The sequence below is a fragment of the Phalangium opilio genome, unplaced genomic scaffold (assembly GCF_054372755.1).
Source record: "Phalangium opilio isolate 3A_F unplaced genomic scaffold, DU_Popi_V2 ptg000200l_1, whole genome shotgun sequence".
In the NCBI taxonomy this organism is placed as follows: domain Eukaryota; kingdom Metazoa; phylum Arthropoda; class Arachnida; order Opiliones; family Phalangiidae; genus Phalangium; species Phalangium opilio.
The window spans coordinates 1,776,217-1,803,203 of NW_028324213.1; the positions used below are offsets into that span (position 1 = coordinate 1,776,217).

The 26,987-nt window shown below is 35.3% G+C and overlaps 2 protein-coding genes and 3 long non-coding RNA genes across 10 annotated transcripts; 2 read left to right on the top strand and 3 right to left on the bottom strand.

Annotated features, from left to right (window-relative positions):
* Positions 1–12,581: 12,581 nt before the first annotated feature.
* Positions 12,582–14,484, bottom strand: LOC149622058 (uncharacterized). The gene is made up of 4 exons (XR_016374990.1): positions 14,163–14,484; positions 13,480–13,600; positions 13,194–13,286; positions 12,582–13,117 (listed from the first exon to the last, which is right to left on the bottom strand). It is a non-coding gene; the product is annotated as an uncharacterized LOC149622058 (long non-coding RNA).
* A 206-nt stretch (positions 14,485–14,690) lies between these two features.
* On the bottom strand, positions 14,691–15,604 carry LOC149622059 (uncharacterized). Of its 3 annotated transcripts, XM_089853604.1 has the most exons (3): positions 15,331–15,600; positions 14,997–15,272; positions 14,691–14,921 (listed from the first exon to the last, which is right to left on the bottom strand). In XM_089853604.1, exons 2-3 carry the CDS (start codon positions 15,265–15,267, stop codon positions 14,728–14,730), a joined length of 465 nt encoding a protein of 154 aa, XP_089709730.1. In that variant the 5' UTR covers positions 15,268–15,272; positions 15,331–15,600; the 3' UTR covers positions 14,691–14,727. The 3 variants fall into 3 exon arrangements, with proteins under 3 accessions (XP_089709730.1, XP_089709731.1, XP_089709729.1); XM_089853605.1 differs by having other exon boundaries at positions 14,691–14,918; positions 14,997–15,604; XM_089853603.1 differs by having other exon boundaries at positions 14,997–15,600.
* A 2,462-nt stretch (positions 15,605–18,066) lies between these two features.
* LOC149622060 (uncharacterized) lies at positions 18,067–18,841 on the top strand. Of its 3 annotated transcripts, XM_089853610.1 has the most exons (3): positions 18,067–18,201; positions 18,260–18,535; positions 18,611–18,841. In XM_089853610.1, the coding sequence occupies exons 2-3, from the start codon at positions 18,265–18,267 to the stop codon at positions 18,802–18,804; spliced, it is 465 nt and encodes a 154-aa protein (XP_089709736.1). In that variant the 5' UTR covers positions 18,067–18,201; positions 18,260–18,264; the 3' UTR covers positions 18,805–18,841. The 3 variants fall into 3 exon arrangements, with proteins under 3 accessions (XP_089709736.1, XP_089709737.1, XP_089709735.1); XM_089853611.1 differs by having other exon boundaries at positions 18,071–18,535; positions 18,614–18,841; XM_089853609.1 differs by having other exon boundaries at positions 18,076–18,535.
* Positions 18,842–19,047: 206 nt separating this feature from the next.
* Positions 19,048–20,950, top strand: LOC149622061 (uncharacterized). Of its 2 annotated transcripts, XR_016374988.1 has the most exons (4): positions 19,048–19,369; positions 19,932–20,052; positions 20,245–20,337; positions 20,415–20,950. It is a non-coding gene; the product is annotated as an uncharacterized LOC149622061 (long non-coding RNA). The 2 variants fall into 2 exon arrangements; XR_016374987.1 differs by having other exon boundaries at positions 19,932–20,337.
* Positions 20,951–22,951: 2,001 nt separating this feature from the next.
* On the bottom strand, positions 22,952–23,539 carry LOC149622062 (uncharacterized). The gene is made up of 3 exons (XR_016374995.1): positions 23,451–23,539; positions 23,184–23,375; positions 22,952–23,114 (listed from the first exon to the last, which is right to left on the bottom strand). It is a non-coding gene; the product is annotated as an uncharacterized LOC149622062 (long non-coding RNA).
* Between the last annotated feature and the right edge of the window lie 3,448 nt (positions 23,540–26,987).

Below are 26,987 nucleotides of genomic sequence, written 5' to 3' on the forward strand. Positions count from 1 at the left end.
TCTACGCTTCTGCGATGACTGCCACAACAGATGAAGATCAATGGGTGTTAGACAGTGGAGCCACTCACCACTTTTGCAAGCGCCTGGATTGGATGATCAATGTGAAGGAAATAACGATAGACATCGATACGGCAGAAAGTAAAACCCAAGCCATAGGAATCGGGGAAGTCCAGCTTGTATTAAAGAACGGAACGCCAGTTACCTTGCATGATGTCTATTACGTACCATCTTACAAGAGAAATCTATTATCTGTGCGACAAATAGATAAACAAGGATTCAAGCTCGTAGCATTTCAAGGACGCTTCACAATCATTAAACCAGACGATGATGAAATAGTCATAGAGGCACGGCTTCATAAGAACAACCTATATATGCTTGATGCTTCGGTATTACAAGAAGAAGAAATCAACCAAGAAAGTCATATCAGTTCAAAAGAAACAGAAACATGGCATAAGCGACTGGGACATCCGAATATTCGAAGAATGCAGCAACTAAGTAAAGGCAACACGGTAAAGGGACTGCCGCGGTTTAAGGACCAGCTTGACACCTGTATCCCCTGTCGACTCTCTAAGTCAACAAAAGAGCCATCTCGCGCCAGTGAAGGAATACAGTCCAAGGATGTCTTGGAACTTGTACACAGTGATCTATGGGGTCCAGCTCCCGTGGAATCACGGGCAGGGTTCAAATACTTTATCAGCTTCATTGATGATTTTTCAAGAAAAGTCACGGTATATATGATATCCTCCAAGGCAGAAGCGCTTAACTCCTTCCTGAAGTATAAAGTGTGGGCAGAACGACAAACCGGGCAGAAGATAAAGAAAATCAGAACCGATAATGGCCTTGAATACTGCAACAAAGCATTTACTGACGTTTGCCAGAAAGAAGGAATCCAAGTGGAACGAACGAATACGTACAGCCCAGAGATGAACGGTACGGCGGAGAGGTTCAATCGGACAGCGTTGGAGGGAGTGCGTACGCTACTGGAAGATGGAGGTCTTCCCCAACGGCTGTGGGGAGAGGCCTTAATGACATTTGTCTACCTGACTAACAGACTCCCGCACTCCAAGGTTGAGGGGAGTGTACCGGAAGAAAAATGGCTGCGACGACACATATCCGTGAAACATCTAAGACGATTTGGTTGTTTGGCTTTTGTTCATCAACCGAAAGTCAAGAGAAGTAAATTGGACATTAATGCCAAGATGGACATTTTGATTGGTTATGCCGCTGCATCAAAGGGCTATCGAATATGGTTCCCCCAAGAGGACTACGTGGAGGAGACGAAGCACGTGAAATTTGATGAAAAGAAAAATGGCTATACCGAACTTGGAACACAGAAAGAAGATATGAACGTCAAATTCTATAATAGCCATTGGCAGCTGTTAGAACCACGAGACCATGATGACACTGAATCAGAAGATGACAGTGAAACGGACTCTGAATCATCTACGACATCAAATGAATCCTCCGAAAGTACGTCAGACGAACCTATAGACAATGAAATTAAAGGACAAGACCGATCAAAGAATGATGGAACAGATACGGAGAACAATAACGAAGATGATACGGAGAACAATATCCACTGGGAAAGACGAATCATAACAAGAACCAAAGGATCATCAAAGGGAAGAAAGGACGTCTATTATTATGACGTAGAAGCAAACAAACGCTTTCATTCGCAGAAACGAATAAAGGAATATTTGGAGCAAAAACGAAAACCTTACGATCCTAATCTCTTCAATTTCTCACCGAAAACGACTGATTCAGATACAAATGTTGAAGCCAACATAGTAGAAGCCCCAATAACATATGAAGAAGCCATGCAAATGGACGATGTCGATACGTGGACAAACGCCATGGACATCGAAATGAGGACCATAACACAACGCCAAGTCTATGAGTTGATAGAACATTCGGCTGACAAGAAACTCATCGGAACGAAATGGATATACGTAATCAAACGGGACGACAAAGGAAAAATCGCCAAATATAAAGCAAGACTGGTTGCTCAAGGATACTCACAAATCTACGGCGTAGATAACGATGTGACGTATGCGCCAGTAATCAATTTCACCTTAGTCCGAGTATGCGTCTTCGTATTTATTGTCTGTCTCGGATGGTGCCATCAACAACTGGACATTAAAGGCGCCTATTTATATGGGAGCATCGATGAAGACGTGTATGTTAAACAACCCAAGGGTTACGTCTCACCAGGCAAGGAAACTCTCGTATGGCATCTCAAGAAAGGATTATATGGGCTAAAACAAAGCGGAAGAAAATGGTTTGAAGAATTGGACTCGACATTAAGAAAGCTAGGATACACGAAAATTCAGGGATGTAACTGCCTATATCGTTTTGGCACGCGAGCCATATTAATTGTCTACGTTGACGACATTATTCTCATAGCAAGACAGCACGATATCATGAAGGAGTTACTTCGCAAGTTACAGACGATTTTCGAGATTACCGATTTGGGGCAGCTTAGATACTTCCTCGGCGTTGAATTCGACTTCACAAGACCTGAAGAAGTCCGCATACATCAATCCCGATATATTACGAAAATAGCAAAGGAATTCAACATAGAAGCCTCTCGAAAGAAGCTCGATGTACCGTTAGAACAAGGAACGCGGCTGAGTCAGAATGGAATCAACTCATTGGATCAGGAGCAATATCCTTACAGGAAACTGGTTGGAATCCTCCTGTATCTATCACAACGAACACGACCTGATATCACGTACATAATCTCGTGTCTCGCAAGATATTCGTCAAATCCTGGACAGGAACACTACAACTATCTCCTTCGAGTTTTAGCATACGTTGAATTTAATTTTTGTTAAAAGGAGTCTTTTCATGAACTCCTTCAGCGGAAGGGTAAGAACACCCTTCATCTGTACCCCACCGCAAAATATTCTCTTCGCGGGAGGGACGATCACCCTTCGCCCACGCTTTCCTCCCCAGCAACATAGGGATTTTATGTAGAGGCCAATTTCAAAAAAGTACCTGCAGACTAAGCCCCCCCCCCATCATTTTTTGACGGCCACGCTTTTGATGGAATCTGAAGGGGTAGAACTACAATATTTTTGGTCTCAGGCTCTAAACGCAGTAACACACTGAGACATATCGTGAATTTCAAGGTCGTCCGCCAAACACCAATGTATCACTTGTGTCTAAAATGCATATGCTTTTTGGCTTGAAAAGGCCAAATTTTCAGTCTGCAAGTGGCTTTACGAATTTATAGCGGATATTTATTTAGAATATATATAATGTAGAAAACCACTATGTTCAAGATGCCTTTGCCTTTTACAAATGTAAAAGTGAAAAATAATTTTGAGATAACTTTAACATTTAACAATAATACTTTTATTTTAAATCGCTATATATGAAACATTTTTTTTCAAAATATTAAATTTTTTTATCAAAATATCAAACTTTTTTTCAGAATATCAAACTTCTTTTTTAAAATATCAAATTTTTTAAAAATATCAACCGTTTTTTCAAAATATCAATTTCTTTTCAAAATATGAAACCATTTTTTAAAATTTGAAACAATTTTATCAAAATATGAACCCCTTTTTTTCAAAATATCAATTTCTTTTCAAAATATGAAACCATTTTTTAAAATTTGAAACATTTTTATCAAAATATGAACCCCTTTTTTCAAAATATGAAACCCTTTTTTTTAAACTATGGAACCCCTTTTTTTCAAAATAAGAAATTTTTTTTCAAAATATGAATTTTTTTTTCAAAATATGAAAAATTTTTTCAAGAAACTTTTTTTCTAAATATGACGCACTTTTTAAATTTATTTTCTTATTAAAATTTATATTTTAATAAGAAAATAAATTTAAAGTGTTTCTAAATATGTTTTTTTTTCCAATATGAAACTAGTTTTTAATTTCCTTTCTCATTAAATGTAACCATGTTTTTGAATATGAAACATTTTTTAAATATGAAAAGGGTTAAATTTCACTTCTTACTCATTACGAAATGCAAAACGTCCTAAAAATAGTGTTTAGACAGGGATAAAGGAGGTGAGATGGAATGGAAATGATGAAGGACGACATGAGGCACCGTATCTCTCCCAGTGTACCTCGCGCACGCCCCTACCCTTCGGTAGGCGATTGCCAAGTGCTGCGGCGTAGCGCCATTTTATATGTACGAGAACTAGCTTCTAATTTTTAGATAGAGGGAGCGTCCTTTACATTTTCGTCCGATACGACCCTAACCGCTGAGGATGCTGGGAAGACAACGGTGCCGTAGGTGGGGCTACAGAGGCAACGCTATAGGTATGGGGGTTTCCACTCCCTTCCTCTCTCCTTCAAGGTTTAGAGACCTCTTTTACATCACCGTAATTAATACGTAATACTTGGCTTTAAATATTGCCTTTCAATTCCTCATTCTCATTGAGATGTTTGAAAAAGTTTGATAAATCACTTTCAATATTATAGAAAATCTGCGAGCCCTCGCTCTCAGATTTAGAAAAAAAAACACCAAATTGTTAAATACGTTTTTGGGATCGAGTTTGCGATCTACGTTGTAAGTCATATCCAGTAGGTTTTTACTAAAGTTTGATTGGGAATCGCGCAACCTTTCGATAGCTTTATCAACATTTTTAACCAATCCCGAGATTATTATTTCGAAATTAACTTCGTCCACGAGAATTTCAACTTGAAGCTTTTCTTTCAAAAGGCGTACATTTTTCTCATACTTTCCACAGACAAAGTAAAATGATTTGTTCGCGAGACTGTTTTTACCTCTCCGTGTGACGTAGTCCAGGAGAGGTTCTGTAACGGCCGTGTCTGTCTGTGTGTCTGTGTGTGTGTCTGTCTGTCTGTCCGTTGTTACACCCACGTGACCGCGTTCGCAGTTTGCGTATCGGAGCAAACGTGTTCGCCATTTCCGAACTGCTTTCACAGTCACGGAAATGGCTCCTCTACTTGAGTTCTCACACCACCAATCTTCTGGTCTTTGTCCATACCACACGGACACTAGTCTGTTCTTACTGGCTGCTAATCACCACCATCTTCTGGTCTTCGTCCATTCCACGTGGACACCAGTCTGTACATACTGGCTTCTAATCACCACCATCTTCTGTTCTTTGTCAATCCCACATTGACACCCGTCTGCACTTACACTGCCTTCTAACACCACCATCCACTGGTCTTCCGTCTATTCCACATAGACACCAATCTGTATCATTGGCTTCTACTCCATTATCATCGTTTGGTTTTAGGATATACGCGGCGATCAGCTAGGGTTACGAGAAACGTCTAGCCTCCCTAAGGTAGGATCGCTACCAAAGGTTTTCGCATTTGCGGTTTTTCCTTACTATTATAATGGAAACGAATCGTATATATACCCCAAAATTTGAAGAAAGCGGGAAGAGGGGTACCCTTCACTTTAAACGTCAATATTAGCAAAGTTTGAGAAGATAATAAGTATAACTTTATTTTAAACGATTTAACTATTATTAATGTTAATTATTGAAGATTAAAATAATTAAAAATAATTATATTTATTTAAATATTAAAGATAAACCTCTCGTGCAAAGAGAGAGATTATCATTGCCTCCTATATCTACCAAGGCCCGTGCATGCGATATATTTCCTTCATTGCCTCCTATATCTATCAAGGCCCGTGCATTGTGATATATTTCATTCATTGCATAAACATAAGCGAGATTGTTTTGGGAAAAAAATACTGCTTCCACTAATGGGTTTATACTCCTTGTTACTGTTGTATAGAGTAATCATGATAAAAGCTTAAAAAATTACGAGAGGACAGACCTTTGTTATCCTCATTCAAAAATATTTTTTGGTGCTAAGACTGCTTTAAAAAATCCAAACGGTTAGGCATTGGTAAAAAAGACAAATGATATTTTTCAAATCTAATGAGATAACGCCCACCTAGTTGAAAATTGCCGTTTTTTATCCGCGGGAGCCATTCCTTATGAGAATTTCGATGCTAGTAGGTTGTCAATTAAACTACCGGTATATTATTGTTGTTGGAAATTGGATATTAAGTCAAATTAAGTGGTTGTAAAGAGCCAGCAGGTTTTTGCCACTTCTTTTTGTGAGTATTTGATTTTTATATGTAAAATGGAGGAAGATAATGTTGAGAGTAAGGATGAAATGCGGGAGCGCAAAGCGCGGGAAAGGATGAGGGCAAAAGGTCGACGTTTTCATTGGATACTTAAGGTTATATAATCTTCTCGACACAGAGAGGTAATATTTTGGTTTTCCCGACTTGTTTTCCATAATTTGTTCGGGTTCAATAGAGGGGATTATAGCTCTAGTTGTCTGGTAGGTTTACGCCTTCGGCCACCTTTTTAAAAAAATGTCGTAATTAGATTTGAAGACACGGAGCTAAGACTAAAGCTCTAATTGTTAATAATAATAATAATTAAAGCTTTTTCTACGAAGGGATGTGCACACTAAGCCTAAGGCTTATTTACAGGTGGGTCCCTTTAAAATGTATAGAGGGGTGCTGGCTACCCCCTATGCCACAGCTAACTGATATCGCCCTACACTATTTATTAACATTAACCTCAAGAAGTTTCGATGGAATGGAGAAACCGGGTTAGGCAGCGGAGGAAAACTACTTTAATAAATGCGGAGAGAACTTGCAAACTCAACGCAGAAGGGCTTGTCCCCTGTGTTTTCACCCACTGCCACTGTCCGGGACCGAACCCAGGGGACCCTTTTGATGCGAGGTGCAAGGGCCAACCGCTACGCCATCCCACTATATGGGGATTAATGACGCTGAGCTTAGCCTAATGCTCTAATTGTTGGAGATTCAAGATGCTGAGCTATGCCTAACGCTCAATTTGTTGAAGATTAATGACGCTGAGTTAAGACTAACGCTCTATTTGTTGAAGATTGATACCTTACGCTCTAATTGTTGGTGATCAACAATGCGGAGCTAAGCCTAACGCTCGATTTCTTGGGGAATCACAAGTCTAAGGCTCGAGAACATTCATAAAGTATTTTCTAAGGTTGCTGTACAAATGATTAGAGGAAAAATCGTACTTTGTTTATAATGTGATCCACGAACGACGTTTGAGACGACGGATTTTGTCTTAAGTAAATATTCGAATTAATTCCCTCGAGGATGAGGTTGAGATCTGAGGAAATAAATTCGATTTTAAAACGTAGACTTTCACCTTCTTTCGATCGGTCAAAATTGTTGGAAAAGTTAAGGGTTTCAGCCTTAACAACTAAATTTAGTTGGGACTCGATAAACGTTTTAGCGACTTCAAACTCTTCGCCACCGCCAGTTAGCGTCACACCGTTCTTTTAAAGTAAATTTTACATTGTCGACATTGGAATTAAGGTCGTCTAGTGAGAGATAATTTTGCAAGGACTCTTCGATTTCGATAAACGCCTCTTGAAAGGTGGAGACCTAAAATAAAGCCGTTTATTTAAGTGTTAAATTATAAATAAATGTTAAGGAAAAGCTTCAATACCAAGACGGAGAATTGTTTTGTGATTATGTTTTAAGCGTTGTATTTTAAAGCAACGAGGGTAGTAGAGAACAGTCGCTCTTTCTCTATCTCAACATAAACACCGTATTTCTTCCTTTTTGAATGACAAAGTTCAGGGTTCCGGATCGAGCCATGATTTGAAGGATTTTCTCGCTAAGTGAATATGGAATAGTCGCTAAATGGCCAGGCTGAAAAAACATGATTCGAGGTTATGAGAAAGTTGCGAAAAAAAAAGAAAAAATCAAACTTACGAAACCACAAAGCTGATTCCTTTCGTTACCATATCACTTTCTTCCTTAGGAACAACGGTGTATCGCGTGTAATAGCCTGAAATAATTTATCCAGCCGCGACCCTTGTGTATATTAATATATTAATTAAATTGACATAATGAAATTTTGCGCAATTTAACACTCATTTTTTTAAAAACTTAAACGCAATATATTCTACCATTTCAAGAATGGATTCCACGAAAGACTTTTCAGGGGACGCACTTTGGTATTGTTTAGTGTTATGTTCTTCGAGAAAAAGGTTGTATTCTAATAAATGGAAACGTTTCGAAGTTATAAACAAATTCATAGAGCTATAAAAGTTATACTTGTCCTAATTAAGGGTTTCATCCTTAACAATAATAACTTGAGATTCCATATACTTGGACGCGAAGTTGACTTATTCCGCGGGACCTTCCAGAACGACTCCGGTAGAATACTTGCAAATTTGATCTTTGACATTTTGAGTTTCAATTCATCCAAGCACAGATATTTTTGTAAAGATTCTTCGATTTCAACTTGGTACGTTGAAATCTAAATTAGAGAGAAAAAAAGGAAACAAAGTTGAGAATGAGTAAATTACAATCTGGAAAAGTTAAATAATAAGCCAGTTTACCAAAGTGGAAAGTTCCTTAGTAATTGATTGGAACTGGTTGTACTTTGAAGCAAAAAGCTGCGTATTTTTCAACATTGATTCGTCAATTTTGACGTAAACGCCGTACTTTTTCCACATCTCCAAAACAAGGTCTAATGTAGATTTTTCAGTCAATACCTTAAATGATTTTTCGTTTAGCGGAAATGGACGTTTAGCAAGATTACCATCCTGGAAAGATTAATCGAAATAGTGAAATTATAGGCAATACGTGACGGGGAAAAATTATTTACCACGGCCAGTTTTGTTTCACAATGACTAATTCGATCTCTCGTGCCACAAATGCGATTAATGGGACTGGTAATTGTCAAGTCCGGAAATAATAACAATTGTAGTTATAACTGAGCTTTTTATTAACTGTTTCCCGTAGCGCGATAAGCATCTCTAATCGCCCGAGTTACTGATAACATCGGTTTAAATACATAAATTGGTGTTGCGCGCAGCCATAATAGTAAACTTTGAACCCATACATGACAGTTATAACGACTACATTAGAATCATTAACGTAACCCCAAGATACAGACTCAGATGATGCCTTCCTCTTGAACTTCTCTTTCGACGAATGGTTGAATATGTTTGTTCATTCTTACCGTCATGGAATTGACACAATTAATGTGCGGTGTCTCAACCTCGGATACTTCTTTTTCTTTTATCAAGCGCCTCGTTTCTGTGAAGACTAAAATGGACATTTAAAAAATAGTTAACTTAAATTATTTGGGAGTTAATACCAAACAATTGAGAACCACTTTTCATGGCTTTCGATAAAGAATATATTTGGGATGTATCGTAGCTAGGTTTTTCCAAAGTCTTGTCTGTATGAATGGATTTTATCAAATCTGAGCATTTTTGACGCATTTCGCGTAAATTTGAATAGGGCGGCATGTTCAAAGTAAGGTGTGGATCTTCGGTTCCGGTATATATAAGTAAACGTTTAATCTCATGTTGTCTGATTGGTGTTAATGATTAAAAAGTAATAAAAGTACGTTAAAGTAAGGGTTTCCACTTGGACGCGAAGCAAATAAATGAATAGTAGTATTTACATTAGTTTTGGCTTCGTCTCTGTCTCGACGTGCCCCTTTGAAGTAGATGGTTTACTAAACTTTAATTTCTTGTCCGTCTTTGTCCCTTCGTGCTCCTTTGAAGTAGATGGTTTAGAGACGTAATCTTCAATGTTGGTGTGTTTAGCAGTTGGAGCCTCACTTTCTGAAAATTAAATTTAATTGAAATCACTAATTCTCCAAAGAAACATAATTCCAAATAATAACAACCGTCTAAATTTATCAGAGTTAAATATAATAATTAAAAAATACTAGAGTACGTTCCTTTCCTGGATTTTTCTTTAAGACCCGCTAGTCCCTTTTCTTGGCTCATTTTCCCTTCGGGTATTGCAGCGCTTTCTGCACCTTAAAAATTGAAATTAATGTGCGCAAAAGAAGCTTTCTTTTGAAACGTGAAAATAATATAAACACATACTATAGGGCATTCCTTTCGTGGATCTTCCTTCTTTTTCGTCTTTTGGTGCGCCTTCCGCTTCTTGTAAAGATAAAAAAAGAAATTTCTTAAATTATGGTAATAAAAAGACACACCCCTAACTTTCTGAAAAGAAACTGCTAAATCAAACTTAACGTAACGATACCAAAAAAAAACAACTAACGAAAAGCAATATAAATAAACCGTAACTGGCGCTAACGTAAAACGCGTTAATACAGTTGGGGGTCTTTCCCTGGTCTCAAACGAAAAAATCAAAGGTAAATTCTAATTCATAAAAATGATAAGATAAAGAGACATACCTGCGGGGATTTGTTTTTCCAATTTTTCTATTGCTGCCAATATTTTTGGTTTAAACTGTTATGTTCCCCTCGTCCAAAGTGATAATTTCGTCCTATTACGGAATAACTTCTTAATACTGTCGTATACAGTTTGACCTAATAAAAAAAATTAAAATCCACAAATGTTTAAAACTATTACATTCTTTAGTAATTTTTCAATACACTTACAAAAACGTACTCATTACCTTCCTGGTATTTTTCAACAAGCAATTTTATTAATAGATCATCTTCGTCTTTAGAGTAAGCTTTTTTCGTTTTCGTTCGGGAAAATCTTCATCGGAACGAAACGTTTTTCGTTTTCGTTCGGGCAAATTTTCATCGGAAGGAAAAACGTTATTTCTACTTTTAGCAGAAATATATAACCTTACACGAAGTTCACTTCAATAATGGTTAGTACCGTGGACATCATCTATGAAGAGAAAACCCGAAAAAAAAACTTTGCAAGAGTGTAGAGGCGTGAATTTTTTCCCCCTCCCGACGCGCGCTAGTCGCGAAGAGAAAACTTTTTCCTCTCGAGAAAGAACTATGATAAATGGCCACTGCCAAGATAATCTGACGTTTCCTAGAAACGGCGGGAGAGAATATGCAGCCAGTATGGAGTAATTCAAGATGGCGGCCACTCAAGGGGGAGGAGTCGGGTTTTTTCGATCTCCTCTCTTTACCTGTCAATATTTGATTGATCGATTATATAGGCTTATAACAAAAGATGGTTTTGTAGGAATAAAGACCATAATATAAAGTAAAAAAGTTATTTCATTTTCTTTAAAAGTATAGGTTCTAATATTAAAGATATTTTTTCAATTTTCATTTTAAAATGCATTTGATTTATTCTAAAATAATTCCTTCTATCTTCGTAAGGAAGAAGATAAGTTTTAATATTATTTTTAAATCTTACGTAAGTCATTAAGCCTTTCTTTGATATACAACGCGTTAAGTTGTTTTCTAACGTAGAGTTCCAAAACTAATCTTTCGAGATCTTTAGTCTTGACTTTAAAGGTATGATAAGTTTCTTCCGTGTTTTCTTGAGGTTTTTCAGACGTTTTTTTCTTCAGTCTTGACTTTTATATTTTTGGTGTACGTCTCTGTTTCATCAATGGTAAAGGGTATGTTTTTAGTAGGCCCACCTCGGATAAAATTACACTTGGGGAAATGTTTTAAATGTTCTTCGTAAGGATTATCGGTCGGTTTCCAGGCTAGTAAAATCCCAGTTAAGGGGCAAGGCCTATTTACAGCAAGTTCGTCCAAATTCCAGCGAAGTGATTCAGGATCCATCTTGATGTTACGAGATCTAAAGTTCGAATGCGATATTCTGTTTTTTTTTCTCTCGTTATTTTATACTAAATTTCTCTACATCTTTGCAGCTCGGAGTTCATGATGCTGAATGAATATGATGAAAGGATTATTTGAGTTATATCCCCCTAAATTTACTACCCCCTTTTTTACCTTCCCCCCTCAAATTCCTTAATATACGAAATAAAAGTAAACAGTATTAAAAAAAGGGTGACACATTTATTTTTTAAAAATACAAAAGAGATTACAAATATTATTTTCTAACAAAAGGATAAAGTTAATCTTTACGGGCGCGCTTCAACATGTTTTGTAACAATGACGTCATTTTTCAAGCAATCTCGTCCAAACTGTCTCATGAATGATTTGTGGCTCTTTCTTTTTGTTCTTTGTATTATATACATAATACAATATAGTCCGCATGTCGAACTTGACAAGTTTTGAAGTCTTCTTTTGTTAAAGGACCATTTTCTAGAATTTCTCTTAACAAATTCTTTAATCGAGGGGAGAAAGTTCCCTAAAGCCAGTGAGTCAAAGTAATACCCCCCTTCTGTTTCCATCAAAGTAGACGCAAATGCAGTGGGACACGTCTTTATTTTAATATTATTTTTAAATCTTACGTAAGGCATTAAGTTTTTCTTTAATATACAAGGCGTTAAGTTGTTTTCTAACATAGAGTTCCAAAACTAATCTTTCGAGATCTTTAGTTTTGACTTTAAATATATGATACAATGTATTTCTTCCGTGTTTTCTTGTGGTTTTTCAGGTGTTTTTTCTTCGGTCTTGATTTTTATATTTTTGGTGTGCGTCTTTGTTTCATCAATGGTAAAGGGTATGTTTTTAGTAGGCCCACCTCTGATAAAGTTGCATTTAGGGAAATGTTTTAAATGTTCATCGTAAGGATTATCGGTCGGTTTCCATGACCATTTCACATTATAGACAATTTAATTCTAATTGTAATAAAACTAATTACGATTTGGCACTTTGACCATCCTTCAAGTCGGCTTGGAATTTGATGATCCGATAATTTTAAATTGCAAACTGTTCCAAGTTTCTAATCCTGTAATATTTTACCACGTTAAGTCCCTAATTTTAACTGTAAATCAATCTCAATGTAGAAACCTCCGGAACCGAAAAATATTACGCTGCTGTTAAGAACAATATCAAGCTTATTAAGGATTTTCGTTTAATGTTCAAGGCTACGACCAAGAAAGGTGTGAAAGGACGGAGTTCCATACTTTTTCCTTTCGTAAAAAGGAAGGTAACCCCTTTCGTATTCTATACAATGGTATGTAAGTTTGCTGTAATACATTCGGTGTAGGTAGGATTAGAGATAAAGATCAAAATATAAAGTAAATAAGACAAGAATGAAGACTATGTTTTGGTCTGTTCTATTGTAATAGGGTTAGTTAGCGAAGTATTTGGAGGCCAGTGGCTACTTGCATATAGTGCATTTCTGGTTCTTATTGCTTATTATAGATTTTTTACATACAATCCAAATTTATATGATTCTCAGTTGACGGATTTAAGTAAAAGCCATTTGATTAAGTGCTTGATTTATTATATAATAATTTCTTCAATCTTCGTAAAGAAGATAAAAATCTGAATAATTTTTTTTTTTAAATTTTACTAACGGCATTAAGTTTTGCAAGTAATTAAATTTGCTAGTTATACTTACGGCAGGTGTGAAAGGAGGGAGTTCAATACTTTTTCCTTTCGTAAAAGGGAAGGTAACCCCCTTTCGTATTTTTTACAATGGTATGTAAGTTTGCTGTAATACATTCGGTGTACGTAGGATTAGACATAAAGATCATAATATAAAGTAAATAAGAGAAGAATGAAGACTATGTTTTGGTCTGTTCTATTGTAATAGGGTAAGTTAGCGAAGTATTTGGAGGCCAGTGGCTACTTGCATATAGTGCATTTCTGGTTCTTATTGCTTATTATAGATTTTTTTTACATACAATCCAAATTTATATGATTCTCAGTTGACGAATTTAAGTAGAAAGCAAAAACTTCCGTAATGTTTCCCATTCATCTGTCACTTCCTCCTTTCATATCTCTATGGGCTTATAGATGTAGGCCCTAATTTAAAGTAAAAGAGCTTTTCATGAATAAAGATTATAATATCAAATAAATTTACTCCTCTATTTTATTTTGCTATAAAAGCAAAAGATCTAATTATAAAATGAAATTGATATAATATAAACTAATTTCTCCAATCTGCGTAACTACGGTATAAATTTATATCAAGTAACAATACAAGCCAGTTTCACTAAAGAATATCTGAGCCTAGATTGTCACATCTATGTCATAGTGGAGGGGGGAGGGAGAAGTTAGTATACTCCCGTCACGACTGTATTATCTATGCAGTTAGCCCTTTAAGCAGAGTTAACTTCTTAATACAAAGGTAATTAAAATTGCGTTGTATAAAATTCATTTTGGAGTATAGGCCATAGTTTACCATTCTTTATGACTCTCATGATAAGTAGTACTTGATTTATTCTAAATTAACTTCTTCTATCTTCAAAAGAAAGTTCATATTAACTATCATTAAATTTAGTGTAAGGCATTAAGCTATTTTTTAATTTAAAATGCTAAGTCAAATATTTTTAAGATGTGTGGTTTTGAAATTAAAAGTAATTACCAATTCAATTGATCATTTTCCTATATCCCTTTGTTTTTTCTTCGTTGACATCGAAAGGTTTGTTTGCTGGTTCAGCGTATTTTCCATGGAAATCAATGCTGAATTGTATGTTTATCGTTCGGCAAGCGGCTCTTATAGAGTTTCCCATGCTGGAAACGTTCCTTTATATGATAGACCTTATACATTGTCAGGTAGAGAATAAAACCTTGCATTACTTAAAGATCTTAGATCAGTGGCTTCTCTCTCGCTCGCAGTCCATGGTACTGAGAAAGGTACTGAAGCTATTATAGTATCTACCCGTTATACGAAGGTATTTACTACCCCTTCCCCCCCCCCCGCAAACAAATTTTTTGAGATGTTTACCCCCAATAAACCCCCCCCCATCTGTGACGTATGCAATATCTTTGAAAATATTCTTATTTTAATTATAGAGGACCATTATAAAAAATGTACAATATACAAACTAACAATTACGAAAACTGTTCTCCTTTATGATCTATTATTATGTATGCCAATAAGAAATCCATATTTAAATGCAATAAACTTAACTTTAATTTTTAAAATTTTACACTATTAGCATAAAATTTATACTGTCCTCGTTCTGGTATACGAAATCAGCGTATAAAAGGCTCTTTTCCAATGCGCACGGACGATGACGGGCTAACGTGTTTCTTTGGTGGTCATAGAGACAGGTGACACGTGTCTCACCTTCTATATCCATGGCCTTTGGACAATCCACGTCATTCAAATTTATGACTTCTTTATTTAAAATATTAAAAAGAAAGAAACATTTTTCATTACCCTTGCAATATATACGGTCTGCGAACCGGGTACCTAACATGAGACAGCGACGAAGATTGTGATAAGGCGTTTCTCCTCGTCCAAATGAGATTCCGTGTAAATTTCTGGTGATGTAGCTATTGAGTCGTTGTGTAGACGAAGGTAGCGTAGATTGACTATAAGGCGGTAAAAATGTCCATGACACTATTCCTGGAAGTTTAGTAACAGTAGCACAACTTAGTTCTTTAACTATCAGATTGCCTGCGAGGTTGCATTTTTCGTCCTTCCCGTGTAGATACTCAAAGTCAACTACTACAGATTTCATGTTATCTAGAAGATAGTTTCCTAAATGATGATTCTCCAAATGGTTGGAGTGCGGTTTATATACTTTTCAAAGTCCTTTCACTCAGTATATTAGCTATAGAATATAAATCACATGACGGAGGGGGGTGGCATGCTGAAACACGTATGACAATAGCTCTTAAGAGGTCCAATCGTTGCCCCTAAATTGACAGTCGGTATAACAAAAGAAGTGTGTTTTCGACAGAAGATTAAAAATGCAGAGACAACAATCTCTTTTTAATGACAGGCGGTCAAACATTCTCCACAGAAGGTATATTGACAGATGTCTTAAAAGGGGATGTAAAGGTAAATAATGAGCCCTTGGCTAAATTTATTAGACAGATAATTATAGTTTTGTTGAAAATATGTACCCTTAAAACATTAACGTCTAAAGTACCAAGAGTGCGTACGAGATCTTAGATAAATCTTCAAACGTTTCTTTGTGATATTGTGTATACTAGTTTTTAGCTAACGTTTCAAAAACTTTAACATAAGAATACGCCTACAGTCAAACCATTCAGCAGTGAGAAAAAATAGGCATTTCAACGCTTCTTATTGTATTGTGTATTTTATTACAATTATGTATACTAGATTTAGCTAAGGTTTCAAAAGCTGACATAAAAATACGCCTACAATCAAACCATACAATTCAACAAAAGGATTAATTATAACAAACGAGTTGATGCGTCATTCCATTAGTGGGTTTTACGACAGTAAACTTTGGTCTCTGAAGATGCATTGTTAAGAAAAAATTTCTTTAATCAATCAAATATTGACAGGTCTATTGAAGGAATATTAGGAGTAATAGATAATTCTTCAATCAAATATTGACTGTCTATTTTTTAAAAAAGCGGTGTAAGCCGGGGGGTAGGTATGTATTGGATAAACAAGATAATTATATAGTTGTTCAATCTAGCTATCCATAGGTCACTGGGTAGAGGTAAAGCTACCTAAAATGAGGGACTAAAGGGTGAAGAAGCCTGGGGAGATATAATCAGGGGGAGGGAGGGGGATATTTAGGATAAAGAAGTTAATTACAGTTGTTAAATGTATCTAACCATAGATCAATCGGTAGTACGGTAGAATCACAACACCGTAAGTATAACAAAAGAAGAAAATATAATAGACAAATCACAAAAGCCGCTGATTTGTGTATTCGGTTAGTCTTGTGATTAATAAAAAAATCGTCAGTTTTCGGAATACTATGTAATATAATAAGGAACATATAGTTATTTATAAAATGAATTTCAGTTATAATAAAATGCAAAAATATTTTTAATCTTTTTTTTTAAATTTTAATTTAAATTTTTAGTATTTTAATATTTTTTTTTAATTTAATTTTAAACTTTTTTTTAAAAATTTTTTTTAACAAAATACTTTTCGAACATTTCTGTGGAGATTTTTGAAAATTTTTAAGTATTTTCGTGAGGAAAACATGGTGCGCAAGGTCAAGCGTGTTATCCCTCCCTCCGAAGAGGAAGGGATAACCGACTTCAACTTGAAGTCGGACTTGACCTTGCGCACCATGTTTTCCTCACGAAAATACTTAAAAATTTTCAAAAATCTCCACAGAAATGTTCGAAAAGTATTTTGTTAAAAAAAATTTAAAAAAAAAAGTTTAAAATTAAATTAAAAAAAAATATTAAAATACTAAAAATTTAAATTAAAATTTAAAAAAAAAGATTAAAAATATTTTTGTATTTTATTATAACTGAAATTCATTTTATAAATAACTATATGTTCCTTATTATATTACATAGTATTCCGAAAACTGACGATTTTTTTATTAATCACAAGACTAACCGAATACACAAATCAGCGGCTTTTGTGATTTGTCTATTATATTTTCTTCTTTTGTTATACTTACGGTGTTGTGATTCTACCGTACTACCGATTGATCTATGGTTAGATACATTTAACAACTGTAATTAACTTCTTTATCCTAAATATCCCCCTCCCTCCCCCCTGATTATATCTCCCCAGGCTTCTTCACCCTTTAATCCCTCATTTTAGGTAGCTTTACCTCTACCCAGTGACCTATGGATAGCTAGATTGAACAACTATATAATTATCTTGTTTATCCAATACATACCTACCCCCCGGCTTACACCGCTTTTTTAAAAAATAGACAGTCAATATTTGATTGAAGATTTATCTATTACTCCTAATATTCCTTCAATAGACCTGTCAATATTTGATTGATTAAAGAAATTTTTTCTTAACAATGCATCTTCAGAGACCAAAGTTTACTGTCGTAAAACCCACTAATGGAATGACGCATCAACTCGTTTGTTATAATTAATCCTTTTGTTGAATTGTATGGTTTGATTGTAGGCGTATTTTTATGTCAGCTTTTGAAACCTTAGCTAAATCTAGTATACATAATTGTAATAAAATACACAATACAATAAGAAGCGTTGAAATGCCTATTTTTTCTCACTGCTGAATGGTTTGACTGTAGGCGTATTCTTATGTTAAAGTTTTTGAAACGTTAGCTAAAAACTAGTATACACAATATCACAAAGAAACGTTTGAAGATTTATCTAAGATCTCGTACGCACTCTTGGTACTTTAGACGTTAATGTTTTAGGGGTACATATTTTCAACAAAACTATAATTATCTGTCTAATAAATTTAGCCAAGGGCTCATTATTTACCTTTACATCCCCTTTTAAGACATCTGTCAATATACCTTCTGTGGAGAATGTTTGACCGCCTGTCATTAAAAAGAGATTGTTGTCTCTGCATTTTTAATCTTCTGTCAAAAACACACTTCTTTTGTTATACCGACTGTCAATTTAGGGGCAACGATTGGACCTCTTAAGAGCTATTGTCATACGTGTTTCAGCATGCCACCCCCCTCCGTCATGTGATTTATATTCTATAGCTAATATACTGAGTGAAAGGACTTTGAAAAGTATATAAACCGCACTCCAACCATTTGGAGAATCATCATTTAGGAAACTATCTTCTAGATAACATGAAATCTGTAGTAGTTGACTTTGAGTATCTACACGGGAAGGACGAAAAATGCAACCTCGCAGGCAATCTGATAGTTAAAGAACTAAGTTGTGCTACTGTTACTAAACTTCCAGGAATAGTGTCATGGACATTTTTACCGCCTTATAGTCAATCTACGCTACCTTCGTCTACACAACGACTCAATAGCTACATCACCAGAAATTTACACGGAATCTCATTTGGACGAGGAGAAACGCCTTATCACAATCTTCGTCGCTGTCTCATGTTAGGTACCCGGTTCGCAGACCGTATATATTGCAAGGGTAATGAAAAATGTTTCTTTCTTTTTAATATTTTAAATAAAGAAGTCATAAATTTGAATGACGTGGATTGTCCAAAGGCCATGGATATAGAAGGTGAGACACGTGTCACCTGTCTCTATGACCACCAAAGAAACACGTTAGCCCGTCATCGTCCGTGCGCATTGGAAAAGAGCCTTTTATACGCTGATTTCGTATACCAGAACGAGGACAGTATAAATTTTATGCTAATAGTGTAAAATTTTAAAAATTAAAGTTAAGTTTATTGCATTTAAATATGGATTTCTTATTGGCATACATAATAATAGATCATAAAGGAGAACAGTTTTCGTAATTGTTAGTTTGTATATTGTACATTTTTTATAATGGTCCTCTATAATTAAAATAAGAATATTTTCAAAGATATTGCATACGTCACAGATGGGGGGGGGGGTTTATTGGGGGTAAACATCTCAAAAAATTTGTTTGCGGGGGGGGGAAGGGGTAGTAAATACCTTCGTATAACGGGTAGATACTATAATAGCTTCAGTACCTTTCTCAGTACCATGGACTGCGAGCGAGAGAGAAGCCACTGATCTAAGATCTTTAAGTAATGCAAGGTTTTATTCTCTACCTGACAATGTATAAGGTCTATCATATAAAGGAACGTTTCCAGCATGGGAAACTCTATAAGAGCCGCTTGCCGAACGATAAACATACAATTCAGCATTGATTTCCATGGAAAATACGCTGAACCAGCAAACAAACCTTTCGATGTCAACGAAGAAAAAACAAAGGGATATAGGAAAATGATCAATTGAATTGGTAATTACTTTTAATTTCAAAACCACACATCTTAAAAATATTTGACTTAGCATTTTAAATTAAAAAATAGCTTAATGCCTTACACTAAATTTAATGATAGTTAATATGAACTTTCTTTTGAAGATAGAAGAAGTTAATTTAGAATAAATCAAGTACTACTTATCATGAGAGTCATAAAGAATGGTAAACTATGGCCTATACTCCAAAATGAATTTTATACAACGCAATTTTAATTACCTTTGTATTAAGAAGTTAACTCTGCTTAAAGGGCTAACTGCATAGATAATACAGTCGTGACGGGAGTATACTAACTTCTCCCTCCCCCCTCCACTATGACATAGATGTGACAATCTAGGCTCAGATATTCTTTAGTGAAACTGGCTTGTATTGTTACTTGATATAAATTTATACCGTAGTTACGCAGATTGGAGAAATTAGTTTATATTATATCAATTTCATTTTATAATTAGATCTTTTGCTTTTATAGCAAAATAAAATAGAGGAGTAAATTTATTTGATATTATAATCTTTATTCATGAAAAGCTCTTTTACTTTAAATTAGGGCCTACATCTATAAGCCCATAGAGATATGAAAGGAGGAAGTGACAGATGAATGGGAAACATTACGGAAGTTTTTGCTTTCTACTTAAATTCGTCAACTGAGAATCATATAAATTTGGATTGTATGTAAAAAAATCTATAATAAGCAATAAGAACCAGAAATGCACTATATGCAAGTAGCCACTGGCCTCCAAATACTTCGCTAACTTACCCTATTACAATAGAACAGACCAAAACATAGTCTTCATTCTTCTCTTATTTACTTTATATTATGATCTTTATGTCTAATCCTACGTACACCGAATGTATTACAGCAAACTTACATACCATTGTAAAAAATACGAAAGGGGGTTACCTTCCCTTTTACGAAAGGAAAAAGTATTGAACTCCCTCCTTTCACACCTGCCGTAAGTATAACTAGCAAATTTAATTACTTGCAAAACTTAATGCCGTTAGTAAAATTTAAAAAAAAAAAATTATTCAGATTTTTATCTTCTTTACGAAGATTGAAGAAATTATTATATAATAAATCAAGCACTTAATCAAATGGCTTTTACTTAAATCCGTCAACTGAGAATCATATAAATTTGGATTGTATGTAAAAAATCTATAATAAGCAATAAGAACCAGAAATGCACTATATGCAAGTAGCCACTGGCCTCCAAATACTTCGCTAACTAACCCTATTACAATAGAACAGACCAAAACATAGTCTTCATTCTTGTCTTATTTACTTTATATTTTGATCTTTATCTCTAATCCTACCTACACCGAATGTATTACAGCAAACTTACATACCATTGTATAGAATACGAAAGGGGTTACCTTCCTTTTTACGAAAGGAAAAAGTATGGAACTCCGTCCTTTCACACCTTTCTTGGTCGTAGCCTTGAACATTAAACGAAAATCCTTAATAAGCTTGATATTGTTCTTAACAGCAGCGTAATATTTTTCGGTTCCGGAGGTTTCTACATTGAGATTGATTTACAGTTAAAATTAGGGACTTAACGTGGTAAAATATTACAGGATTAGAAACTTGGAACAGTTTGCAATTTAAAATTATCGGATCATCAAATTCCAAGCCGACTTGAAGGATGGTCAAAGTGCCAAATCGTAATTAGTTTTATTACAATTAGAATTAAATTGTCTATAATGTGAAATGGTCATGGAAACCGACCGATAATCCTTACGATGAACATTTAAAACATTTCCCTAAATGCAACTTTATCAGAGGTGGGCCTACTAAAAACATACCCTTTACCATTGATGAAACAAAGACGCACACCAAAAATATAAAAATCAAGACCGAAGAAAAAACACCTGAAAAACCACAAGAAAACACGGAAGAAATACATTGTATCATATATTTAAAGTCAAAACTAAAGATCTCGAAAGATTAGTTTTGGAACTCTACGTTAGAAAACAACTTAACGCCTTGTATATTAAAGAAAAACTTAATGCCTTACGTAAGATTTAAAAATAATATTAAAATAAAGACGTGTCCCACTGCATTTGCGTCTACTTTGATGGAAACAGAAGGGGGGTATTACTTTGACTCACTGGCTTTAGGGAACTTTCTCCCCTCGATTAAAGAATTTGTTAAGAGAAATTCTAGAAAATGGTCCTTTAACAAAAGAAGACTTCAAAACTTGTCAAGTTCGACATGCGGACTATATTGTATTATGTATATAATACAAAGAACAAAAAGAAAGAGCCACAAATCATTCATGAGACAGTTTGGACGAGATTGCTTGAAAAATGACGTCATTGCTACAAACATGTTGAAGCGCGCCCGTAAAGATTAACTTTATCCTTTTGTTAGAAAATAATATTTGTAATCTCTTTTGTATTCTTAAAAAATAAATGTGTCACCCTTTTTTTAATACTGTTTACTTTTATTTCGTATATTAAGGAATTTGAGGGGGGAAGGTAAAAAAGGGGGTAGTAAATTTAGGGGGATATAACTCAAATAATCCTTTCATCATATTCATTCAGCATCATGAACTCCGAGCTGCAAAGATGTAGAGAAATTTAGTATAAAATAACGAGAGAAAAAAAAACAGAATATCGCATTCGAACTTTAGATCTCGTAACATCAAGATGGATCCTGAATCACTTCGCTGGAATTTGGACGAACTTGCTGTAAATAGGCCTTGCCCCTTAACTGGGATTTTACTAGCCTGGAAACCGACCGATAATCCTTACGAAGAACATTTAAAACATTTCCCCAAGTGTAATTTTATCCGAGGTGGGCCTACTAAAAACATACCCTTTACCATTGATGAAACAGAGATGTACACCAAAAATATAAAAGTCAAGACTGAAGAAAAAAACGTCTGAAAAACCTCAAGAAAACACGGAAGAAACTTATCATACCTTTAAAGTCAAGACTAAAGATCTCGAAAGATTAGTTTTGGAACTCTACGTTAGAAAACAACTTAACGCGTTGTATATCAAAGAAAGGCTTAATGACTTACGTAAGATTTAAAAATAATATTAAAATTTATCTTCTTCCTTACGAAGATAGAAGGAATTATTTTAGAATAAATCAAATGCATTTTAAAATGAAAATTGAAAAAATATCTTTAATATTAGAACCTATACTTTTAAAGAAAATAAAATAACTTTTTTACTTTATATTATGGTCTTTATTCCTACAAAACCATCTTTTGTTATAAGCCTATATAATCGATCAATCAAATATTGACAGGTAAAGAGAGGAGATCGAAAAAACCCGACTCCTCCCCCTTGAGTGGCCGCCATCTTGAATTACTCCATACTGGCTGCATATTCTCTGGCGGGATTCAACTGTATTTCGCGCAAGTGAGAAGCCGCTGCATAAGATACAACCATGATACGATTGTAAGAAAAGCACATTTTTCTCACTACGCGACGCTAGTGTTTTTATTTTCACCTCTCTGCCTCGCTGTTCGGGAGGAACGGACCGGTACCGTTTCTAGCCTGTAAAAATACTTCATAGATGATGGCCGGCGGGATGTAGGGAGAAGTGAACTTCGTGTAAAGTAATATATTTCTGCTTTTAGCAGATTCATCATCGTCATTGGCGCCTGATTTTATCAGCTTCTCAAAATCTTCGATTGTCAATTTCATATGTTGCGCCGCTTTTCGTTTATCACCATCAAAAATTTCTAAGCGTTTGGCCTCTTCTTTATCCATATCGATCCTATTTCATAAAAACATTTAACTGAGTTCAGAACAATTAAAAAAGTTAAAATAAAAAATAAACACATACCCTTAAATAAATGAAGCCAAACACCTTTTTTCACAAACGTAACGTAACAAAAAATCTACCATCAAAATGCGTATGAAGGCTACAAATTCCAAGGAAGATCAAAGGGCTGACCACGTGACCACGCGCGCTGACTGTCTGGTGTCGCGTAGAAGCCCGTAATAATATTCGTGACGTCATATCCCGTGCGCCGTACTGATTGGTTGAAATAAAAAGGCGCGAAATATGAAATAACTTTTCAAAGGCTTTTGCCACAAAAAGCTTACTTACGAAACTTCAAGCTATGTATATTTTGACGGGCCCACGGATTCTTTTGATATCGCAATTGGCCTTTGATTAGCAAAAGAGGAGTTTCGAATTCCTAAAGAATTGTATTATTTGAATTTTCTTAATAAAGTTACATATTCTATCAGTTTAAATTTGAATCAAAAGGTCCATTTAACAAATTAAAGTATATATATTATTTTGGACGTAAGTGGTAGTGTGATAAACTGCCGAAATGGGTGTATTTGCTTAATTCCGCCTAACTTTGATAAGCAATCAATTAATCGAATGCAAAATAGACGTCTATTTGCAAAGTCCAGTTAATGCAATGAGAAAATCTTTATCACTCGCGTTTCCTTTCACTTTTTTTGGTAATTTTTTCTTATTTTCATTCAAACGAAATTATATAAATTCCGCAAAAGGCTTACAAGGGGACGCAGTCTCTGATTGATATTTTTCCTTTTATGTTCACTTAGAAACGCGAATGAATTAAATAAAACCTTTAGTTTGATAGTGTTAAGCGTATTGCGTACGGCGATAGAAAATAGCGACCAAAAACCACTCGGAGTCTCTTGTTCCCTTTCCATAGCTTCATTATCGGTTAACTCAAGAACTTGCAGGACATTTTTTAAATGTCCATCAATCAATAAGTAAATGGGAAATAAATTGTCTCTGATGTGACTTTTAAAGGACAGACGTGGCGTTTGGAGCAAAGCATAGTGGACCACTTGCACCTCTAAAAACAATTTAGTCGCGAAACTGTACGATTCAGCTAAGTTTAATTTTCTGTTTGAAGAAACTACCAATTCCAAACGCGGCACATTGGAGTAACTTTCACTCAAAGAAAGCAGGACGTTCCATATTAAACGGTTGGCGGCCAATAACTGATTCGTTTTAACTTTATTTTGGCATAGTTTCCTGGGGTTCCGGAAGCAATTAATTGCGTTGCGAAATTAATCAAATGAAAACTAATGTCAGGGTGTTTAAAAGTGGGGGATTTACTCGAATGTACGAATTTAGCAAAGTTCATGTACATTCTCGCCATAGTTAAGGAAAATGGTTGCTCCTCCTCACAGTCACCAAAAACGTAATAATAATTGCCAAAACTTTGATAGCCCCAGTCGAGTAACACGAGGTCGGATAATTTCCCATCGATTTTCTTAAGCTCTTGAAACTCCAAAGTAATCATACGCGTAATGGAGTAAACTTTCAATCACCAAATCTTCGTTAATTGGTAAATAGTTTTTTAAAGAGTACTGCACATCTCGCGACTGTCCCGCGCACATTGAAACGAAACAGAACTTTTTACTTCGCCTGATTCGAGCACTTACGTTTTCGCGAAATAAATCTCCAAAGTTGTGAAAGTCTGACAACGAAATAATTAAACGACTTTTTCTGGAATAGTCAGACCTATTGGAGCTTTGATTCTTACGGCAAAAGGTGGCCGTCGAGCGCATTGCTTGTACCGTAGAGCGATTGACCTCGGAGATTAATGTTCGAAGGCTGTCAAAACTTCTTCTTGGCCATAAAAACAAAAGCCTCACGCTCCAAACAAGTTCGTGTTTATTTGTTTTGACATTAGTGACATTAGTCAGAGTTTAGTTTTTACATACATTTAATACTCCTGTTATCGTTGAGTTGTTGATTTAATTTTGTAATTATCGTTGAGCAACTTGGAGCCTTAAATTTTTCATATTAAATTTACGTAAGGAGACCCAGCTTTAGACTCACCCAGTGAGTCAGGCCTCCTTGTGTAAGAATTGAAGCCCAGGAATCACTGTGTAAATGCAATGAATCCTCTTAGTCTGTAAACTAGGTATTATCCCTAATTATCTTAATGTTCATTTTATGGAAAAGCTTAAGTTAAAGATTTTTTATTTGATTTATTCATAGTAACGTTATTTTAACTTTCAATACCTTTTCAGATCAGAGTCCTGCACGGGCCGGGCTCAAGCCCGGTGCGGCCCGATCGGGTCGGGCCGAGCCGGGCTTTCCACTTTTGAAAATTGTATCGGGCCGGGCCGGGTCGGGCTTTCAAAATTTTGGAAATTAACGGGCCGGGCCGGGTCGGGCTTTTAAAATTTTGGAAGTTAACGGGCCGGGCCGGGTCGGGCCGAACTTGATTCTCATTTAATCCAAAGTTCAAATGAAAGATTATTTAAATGAGTATAAGCTTCTAAGAACAAATAAGACGAACAATTATCAAAAGAAATGAATAATAAACGACGCTAAAGCAAATATGAATTCAAATCATTGATTTTATGTAAAAAAATATAAAAATTACAACTGAACTACGTGTAACGGGCCGGGCTTGGTTAATGCATGTAACGGGCCGGGCCGGACCGGGCCGAAAAACCAACTATGTACTCGGACTCGGGCCGGGTTTCGGGCTTATTCAAAATTCTAAAACCGGGCCGGGCTTGGGTCGGGCCTGAAAAACTCGGCCCGTGCAGGTCTCTGTTTCAGATATAGTTGAGTAGCATAGTTTTTAAAATGATAACTTAATTTAAGGATGATGTCAGTTTGTAAATCTCGTTAATTGAGTTCCTCATTAGAGAAGGTCTGAAATTTAAATCACTTGGTAGAGACTGGAGGTAGCAACGTTGATTGAAAGACTCTCAATCGGTATTTAAGAAACTGGGATACATTTAAGTTGAAATTCCAAATTAAAATTAAATACTTTTTCTTTGATACCTTGATATTAATCAACCCAGGTAGCAAAAACCCGTGATTTACACGTCTAAAAGCGGTGTACGGTAAACCTAATTATGAACGTGTAAAAAACCCATATCATGTCACCTCTAAACACCGTCTTATTCACGTTAACAAATAGTGAAGATCACGTTTTTGTTATTAAATGTGTAAACAATATTTGCATTCAAAATTAACGTGAAAATAATGTAAGGTAATTTAGTGTTCGTAACGTGGATAGCAAGCGTACCCAACGATTCTCAGGTACCCAAAACTGGTGATTTACACGTCTAAAAGCGGTGTACGGTATTACGATGTCCCCTCTAAGCACCGTCTTATTCACGTTTACCAACAGTGAAGATCACGTTGTTGTTACTAATAAATATCATAATATTATTTTTAAACGCGTGAAAATGAATGGCACATGATCATTTAACTTGATGTTATATGTTGAAATCCATAACACGTCCAGGTTAAATTAATAAAAACTGTCTTTGTACACAAAGACGCGAAAAAGTAAGAGATAAGTGTAGAAAATTAATTGTTTGAAGTAACAGATATTCAAATTTTCATTTTTGAAGACGTGATTATAAAACATCAATTATTTGAAAAAATTTCTTATCTTAGTTTTTTTCACCAAAATTCCTTAAGTAAAATATTTTATTCTTAAACATGTGCATCATTTTAAAAATAGAAAACGTATGCTTAACGTGTTCGTTTATTTTAAAGTTTTCAAGGTTTCAAAAATTGACTTCTTGTATATTTCTCAAAAGATCACGATCAAGCTACAGATCCTTTTGACTCTAATAACTACATCACAGTCAAAGGGCGAATGTAATTTTCGGTTCGCAA

Excerpts from the sequence above, each read along its gene's own strand:
- LOC149622059 (XM_089853604.1), bottom strand. The coding sequence starts at position 15,267 with ATGAAATCTGTAGTAGTTGACTTTGAGTATCTACACGGGAAGGACGAA. Across the intron at positions 14,922-14,996 it reads TCGTCGCTGTCTCATGTTAG|AAGTCATAAATTTGAATGAC; the intron begins GTACCCGGTTCG and ends TTTTAAATAAAG.
- LOC149622060 (XM_089853610.1), top strand. The coding sequence starts at position 18,265 with ATGAAATCTGTAGTAGTTGACTTTGAGTATCTACACGGGAAGGACGAA. Across the intron at positions 18,536-18,610 it reads TCGTCGCTGTCTCATGTTAG|AAGTCATAAATTTGAATGAC; the intron begins GTACCCGGTTCG and ends TTTTAAATAAAG.